The sequence below is a fragment of the Numenius arquata genome, chromosome 15 (genome assembly GCF_964106895.1).
Source record: "Numenius arquata chromosome 15, bNumArq3.hap1.1, whole genome shotgun sequence".
In the NCBI taxonomy this organism is placed as follows: domain Eukaryota; kingdom Metazoa; phylum Chordata; class Aves; order Charadriiformes; family Scolopacidae; genus Numenius; species Numenius arquata.
Window position 1 is genome coordinate 3425164 of NC_133590.1, and position 7226 is coordinate 3432389.

Here is a 7226-nt window from a genome sequence, read left to right on the forward strand (position 1 = left end):
GGGGCGGTGGAAGGTGCCGGGGCCGGGCGGGGTATCGGGGCGGAGGGGGGTGCCGGGGCGGAGCTGGGGGCCGGGACCAGGCGGGGTATCGGGGCGGAGCCGGGTATCGGGGCGGAGCCGGGTACCGGGGTGGAGCTGGGGGCCGGGGCCGGGCACGGTACCGGGGCGGAGCGGGATATCGGGGCGGAGCGGGGTGCGGGGGCGGAGCGGGGTACCGGGGCGGAGCGGGGTACCGGGGAGGTCAGAGTCCGGCCGGGGCGCAGCAGCCGGAGGCAGTACGGCAGCCCGGGGCCCCTGCAGCGGGGTGTTGGGGTCTCCCTGGGGGCACCCAGAGCTCTCTGCAAAGGGGGAGAAGGGGGATTTGCCCTACGGGGAAGTTTTGGGGGGCTCCACTCTCCAGGGCAGCTGGGACTGGGGATTTTGGGGAGCGGGGATGTTGTTAGGTGTCCCCAAGAGCATCCCACTGGGTTGCAAGTTTGGGGTGTGTGTGTGTGTCTCTCTGGGTACTGCCTGGGGGGCGGGGCAAAAAGCGCTCCTGTTATTTGGGGGAAGAGAACGGGGTTCAGGGCCTTCGGGAGGGCCTGGCGCGGTGCCCATCGCTGTGGCGTCAGGCACCAGCCCCCCCGTTCGTTCCCGTTGCAGTGGCAGCCCCCTGCGGAGAGCAGATCCACCGGGAGGTGCAGGTGAGGGGCGCGGGCGGGAGCTGGCGGGGGGGACACAGGGTGGCTGGGTGGCCCCCCCTGCCTGAGCCCAGGGTGCCTGCTGCCGTCAGAGGACAAAGCTCGTTTCGGGGCCCAGATAAAAACTTTAGGCGCGGTCGGCTGCTTTGCTCCAGTTTCCCACAGGGATGGGGGTGAATCGGGGAGCCCCGCGTTTCCCTGCCCTTCTTTCTACACACCTGGAGTATTGTGTCCAGTTTTGGGCACCTCAATCCAAGAGAGATATGGAGGTGCTGGAGCGGGTACAGAGGAGGGCAACGAAGCTGGTGAAGGGCCTGGAGAATAAATCGTACGAAGAACGATTGAGGGAGCTGGGGCTGGTTAGTTTGAGGAAGAGGAGACTGAGGGGTGACCTCATCACTCTCTATAACTACTTGAAAGGACATTGTAGAGAGGTTGGTGCTGGTCTCTTCTCACAAGCAAATAGCGATAGAACAAGAGGGAACGGATTCAAGCTGCAACAGGGTAGGTTTAGACTGGACATTAGGAAGAAATTCTTCCCAGTGAGAGTGATCAGACACCGGAACAGACTGCCCAGGGAGGTGGTTGAGTCACCATCCTTGGATGAGTTTAAGAGTTGTTTAGATGTGGTGTTGGGGGATATGGCGTAGGGAAGAACTTTGTAGAGTGGGGTAGATGGTTGGACTTGATGATCCCAAGGGTCTTTTCCAACCTAGATGATTCTATGAGTCTATGATTCTATGATTCCCTGCGCCCGTCTCAGCTGGGGAAATGGTGGCTGCAGCCTGCAAAATTAATGAACTGCAAATGGGAATTAAAATCCCCCACTCCACAAACACACCTGTGAATGCACGCCAAGGGAGCTGGGGAGGATGGGGACAAAGGAACGCTTGATGTTAGCCTAATTTTCAGCTGGGTGCAAACGAGAGCGCCAGTGCCAGAGGGTACCAGAGGCATGTACAAGCTGAGCGCAGGCATGGCCCCCACGTTTTGGTCCATGGGGACTTCTCGGGGCACAGCTCGCCATAGATTGGGGCCTCTGTCTTTTCATTCTCAGGATTACTATGGCAAAAGGCTGCAGAAGTCAGAGGACCTGAAGACCAATGCGTGCATCACCTTGGCTGGGCCCCTTCCCAAGGCGGTGAGAGATGCTCTGGAGCGTGTCCATGAGGAGGTGGTGGCCAGGTAAACCCTGGGGTCTCCCTTCTGCTGCTGCCTCCTCGTGGGCTGCAGCCCCCTGGACCCCCACACCGCAGGGGCACCTCCACTCGGCTCAGCTCAGCCTCCCCCCAGGTACTACGGCTGTGGTCTGGTGATCCCCGAGTGCCTGACATCGTGCCGGATCCTGGACCTGGGCAGCGGCAGCGGCAGAGACTGCTACCTGCTGAGCCAGCTGGTTGGGGAGAGGGGCCATGTCACCGGGATAGACATGACCAAGGGCCAGGTATGGCACGGAGCCGAGGCTTCCCCTCATCCCCACATCACTCCCCTGCCGTCATTCCCTTCCTCTTCCCAGGTTGAGGTGGCGAAGAAGCACATTGCTTACCACATGGATAAGTTTGGCTACCAAAAGCCAAACGTGGAGTTCCTTCAGGGATACATGGAGAAGCTGGGTGATGCCGGGCTGGCTGATGAGAGCTACGATATTGTCATGTAGGTACCGTGCAGGACACTGCCACCCCCGGTCCTGCTGCTGCCTGGGGCTGTGGGCTGGGGTCTGGGTCTCCATCACACCGGGGATGTGGACTGAAGGCTGGGTCTGCATCACACTGGGTCACTCACTTCAGGAGCACATGTTAGGAAATGGAAAATCCCGAGGCAGAGGCTGGGCTAGAGCCTGGGAATATAGAAACTGCCCTTTTCATGGTCAAGTCGCCATCTCTAAATCCTGTATGAAGCGATGGGATGTGCAACAGCTGGTGGATGTGCAGCAGCTGGTGGTGCTGAGCATGCGAGAGGGTGCAACTGAGCTTCACTCTCCTCCTCCCCAGCTCCAACTGCGTGATCAACCTCGCTCCTGACAAGAGGGCTGTGCTGCGGGAGGCCTACCGCGTGCTGAAGGTAATGCCAGGGCTGGAACCCATGGCAGGAGTGAAGCGGGGTTGGGGTGGCCCTGCTGTTGGGGTCCTGCTGGGAGGCAGCAAATGGGATCCAGCAAGGTGGGGGTGCAGGATGGGGCCAGGGGAGGGCACCTCTGCAGAGGGTCCCGAGCAGGGTAGCATTGGGAGGTGCCCAGTTCTCCCTGCACCTTTTGTCCTATTGCTTCTCGGGGTCTCTCTTCACTCCTTCCTGCCTTCCAGCCTGGAGGAGAGATGTACTTCAGCGACATCTATGCCAGCCAGCAGCTGAGCGAGGCCGTCCGGAAGCACAAGGTGCTGTGGGGTGCGTAGAGCTCTGGGATGGGGGTGGCATGGGATGGGGTGACCGGACCTTTGCCTCCATCACCCGTGTCTCTTGTCTCGTGCCAGGGGAGTGCCTGGCGGGAGCCCTGTACTGGAGAGATCTGTACAGCATTGCCGAGGAGGTGGGGTTCAGCCCCCCCTGCCTGGTCACCGCCAGCCCCGTCACCATTGGCTGCAAGGAGCTGGAGGACATCATCGGTGAGGGCCTGACCAAGGAGTGTCAGCTCCAGGCAGCCGTGGGGAGCTGTGCTGGGATCCCGGGCTCTGCCGGTTCCCAACCTGGGTGCTCGTTCCCCAGCCCAGCAGCCTCTCCCTTGCAGGCGACTGCCGCTTCGTCTCTGCGACTTTCCGCCTGTTCAAGGTGCCGGGTAGCAGCCGGGCTGGGCCAGGACAGGTCATCTACAACGGTGGGATCGTGGGGCATGAGCGAGAGCTGGTGTTTGACGCCAACTTCACCTTCAAGGTGCGGAGTGAGGGTCCCCCGCATGCCAAGCAGTCCTGGTCTGTAGGGCTGGGGATGGGGCAGCCAAACCCATGCATTGCATTGGGGTGGAGGCAGGAGCAGGGCATCTATGGTGGCTTCACAAGGGGGTTTGGAGCCAGCTGCTTGGTCATTGTGGGTCTTTCTCAAGGTTTTTCGTCAGGCTGTGCCCTTGCTTTTGCCTGCCACCTGTTTTCTGACTGGGTGGCTGGGGTCCCCTGGGCTCTGTATCCCAGACCCCAGCCCTGTGACAGTCCCTCTGTCCCCAGGAAGGAGAGGCAGTGGATGTGGATGCCGAGATGGCCGCCATCTTGCGGAGCTCTAGGTTTGCGGAGGAATTCCTGATCCGAGCTGGCGGGGCCAACGCTGCCACACCACAGGGCTGCTGTCAAAAGGGGGTGAAGGTTGGTAGCAGGCAGCTCCACGGCTGGGTTTGGGGATGAGGACATGGGTGTCTCGTGCCATCAAGGGGAGTTCCTGCTTCAGCAGGGGAGTTGGACTAGATGATCTTTATGGTCCCTTCCAACTCTAAAAATTCAGTGAAATTCAGTGAAAGGGTTGCCCTTGGGGTATCAGCAGGGCTATGGCATGACACCAAGAGACCCAAGTTCTTCCGGGCCAGGCAGGAGCCCAAGAGGCACTGAGAGAGCTGCCTGGTGCCTGAGTTTGGGGAACTGCACCCCAGCGCAAGTTGTAGCCCTCCAAAGGTGGGAGGGGGTCTGCTCTAACCAGCAGGCATAAGAGCCCCTTCCTCCTCCAATGTGTCCATGGGGGGCTGCCGAGGCTGACAGCTGGACCTGCTTGATGTCTCCCAAGGGGAGACATCCTTCCTCCAGGAGATGGCTGGGGAGAGCCTCCCCCAGGGAGGTGATAGCCCATCCCCACAGCTCCTTCCTCCCCATCACTCTCCCAGCACCTCCCAGCTGCTGATGTGAGCTTGGCCCTGGCTGCCAGCCCTGACCCCGCAGCACAAAGCACCTCTATCTGCTGGAAGCCTCTCTCTTCCTCCCCTCGGTGGTCCTTCCAGCCTGCAGATGGGCCAGGAGAGGCTGGGAAGCAGGGACCATCAGTACATGAGGGAGATAAGGCCCTGCAGCTGCGTGTCCCTGAAACACAACCTTGTACTTGGGGAGGGGGAGATGTTCTTGGGTCTCTGTCCAAGCAGGAGGCATTTCTCAGATAAAAGCAGAGCTCGAGTCCCAGAGAAGCTCTTGGCATCCTCCTCGCAGCAGCGAAAAGCAGCTGGAGTGAGCTGGGGCCGGCTGCCACGTTAGCTATGGAGGGTCTGCTTGGGCTGCCACACTGGCAGGGAGCCAGCCAGGGGGAAATGCCACTTTCGGGAGGATGCCTCCTGTTTCCCTTTGGCCTGATCCTGCCCTGGATTGTTCTCTGCCCTCCAGGAGAAGATCTGCGATCCCTTCCAGCTACTGGAGCGGCTGGCGGCCCCAGGTCCTGCCTGCTGTGCTGGTGGCACCTGTGGTCCCTCGGGTTGCTGCTGAGTGGCAAGTGATGCCACTGCACCAGATGCCAACGGGGCAGGAGGATGTGGCCTCAGCAGAGTGTGGCTTCCACCTGAAGAGCAAATAAATGGCTGAGCTGGAAGGCTGTGTGCTTGTGGCCAGGACCATGGGGCCCATGAGGTCCTTTGCTTTCCTGTCGGGGCTGGTGGGGCAGGTTGTGCCTCATCGCAGTGAGGGTGGGCAGCTGTCCTGTGGGTCTCCTTGCAATGGGGCTGGCAGTGGCCACATGGCTTGGACACGTGGGAAGGGAGGGTCTCTGCGGGAAAGGGATTGTGGGTCCCCGGGCGTGGGATGGCAGGTCTGGCATGGGTTTGGCAGCAGCTGGTGTTGAGCCCACGGAGCAGACGGAGATGTTTGCAGAGGGCAGCTTGGCAGAACAGGGTGTGAAAGGAAGCCCCGGTGCCACACAGGACCTGACCTTGTGCCTGGCACCCCTCTGCATGCGCCTGGCTCCAATTTGAGGTCTTGGGGACCCCACAGCCCAGATGGAAACACCTCTGAGAAGCAAAAGGCACAGCGGTAAGCAGCCTGGTTGCTTTTTTCCTTCATTTGATCTCCCCGTGCTAACCCTCCACGTGCAGGGAACCGTGAGCATCCAACAGGCAAATTCCATGCAAGCTGCCGGCAGTGGGCTGAGCAGCTCCATACGGCGGCTGCAAACGAGCATCTCCCCGGGGCAGTGGGCGAGAAGGACCACTCACCTCCTGGGGCTCAGCCTGCCCCACTTTTCCATGAAGAACTCAATGTGGCCCACAGGGGTACGGAGGGATGTCCCCCTTATTCACATTCAGGATGGGGGACGCCCCAAGCAGCTCCCCACACCTTGTCTCGCAGCCCCACAGTCCGTTCCAGGAGACGGGTATGTCTTTCCTTTCCCTTGTGGAATCACTGACGAGGTTTCTATTTTCCCCGGACTCCATCTAGCGGGAAAGCCACAAGTCCTCTGCAAGTATGGCACCTGCAGAGTTTTGCAGGGAAATGCAGTGATTCTGGAAAGGAAGCAGCCAGGGTGGCCGTGTCCTGCAGTGGGCGAGGAGTGAGGGGTGAAGAGCAAGGAGCGAGGCCTTGGAGGCTGCGGTGGGAGGTGATGGACCGTGTTCCCGCTGCCCCGTGTGGATCCCCCATACCCCATCCCGCAGAGGCTGTTTGGGAAAGGCTGGGGGCTGCCAAAAAGCAGCAGCGCCCGAGCCCTTGGGTGAGCAGCTGAGCTTAGAAATGAGGGACCGTTCCCACCCCTCCTCACACATGGATTTTTCCAGGAGGGACCAAATTTCCCCTCTTTGCCATTTAAGCAGCATCTTGCCATGGCAGAGGGGGAGATAAAAAGCAAACAATAAAGTATTTGGGTTCAAAAAGAAGCGTGGGCAAGTGCCAAGGATGCTCTCCAGTAGCTGTAGCAGTGGCTGAGGAGGGTCCAGGTGGTCAGGAGACATTTCCAGAATATTTGGAATGAAAAGAATGAGCGGTTAGGTCCTGACTGTCATACAGTGATGGGAAATCCGGAAAGAGGTGTGAGAGCCCGGAATGCTTAACCTGTCTTCTGTCATCAGCAAAATAGGGGAGCAATTAATTCACAATTTAGAGATTAAACATACAAAAATGCCCATAAATAAGGTTTCCTGGAAAGTCACCTTGCCAACCTGTCCTTTTGGCTTTGGATGAGACTACGAGCCTGACCTACCGGGTGTACAAAAATATGTAAGTTGTTGGATTTAGAGCTATGCTATGATTAAAAAAAATAATTCTTGGTGTTATCTGGAGTCAACAGGGCACGTATTAGTTGGCTTCAGGTAGGGGGTCCCTGGCAGACCAGCCTTGGGGGTGGCTGTGACCTGGTGGGTGAAAGGAACTCTGAAATTGTGTGGAAGGACCTCGCTGATGGGACCTTGGGAAGGACCTGAAAACACAACCGGGATGCGGTTTATTCCCACCCCTGCATAGCCCTCTTCCACAAGTACTTGAAATGACTTTCTTGAAGTCCCCGAAGAGCCCATCCAGGGAGGTTTGCGGCAATTAGCTCCTGCTATCAAAGAGAGCCTTCCCAGTGGGAACGGAAGAGCAGATGGGGCGGTGGGGGGGTGGGTGTCCTACCTACAAACCCCTTCATTAAAAAGGCATGAGTCCCTGCCGTAGCCTTTCAGCT

General features: G+C 59.1%; 1 protein-coding gene across 1 annotated transcript; it reads left to right on the forward strand.

Annotated features, from left to right (window-relative positions):
- Positions 1–240: 240 nt before the first annotated feature.
- AS3MT (arsenite methyltransferase) lies at positions 241–5163 on the forward strand. The gene is made up of 11 exons (XM_074159012.1): positions 241–275; positions 643–683; positions 1738–1865; positions 1974–2124; positions 2197–2333; positions 2672–2741; positions 2981–3062; positions 3149–3280; positions 3403–3545; positions 3833–3967; positions 4964–5163. Coding segments are annotated over exons 1-11 (1119 nt in total). The 5' UTR covers positions 241–274; the 3' UTR covers positions 5063–5163.
- Positions 5164–7226: the final 2063 nt, after the last annotated feature.

Bases quoted from the DNA above. Each gene is read 5' to 3' on its own strand.
- AS3MT (XM_074159012.1), top strand. The intron at 684-1,737 runs GTGAGGGGCGCG...TTTCATTCTCAG, and splicing joins AGATCCACCGGGAGGTGCAG to GATTACTATGGCAAAAGGCT. The intron at 1,866-1,973 runs GTAAACCCTGGG...GCCTCCCCCCAG, and splicing joins CATGAGGAGGTGGTGGCCAG to GTACTACGGCTGTGGTCTGG.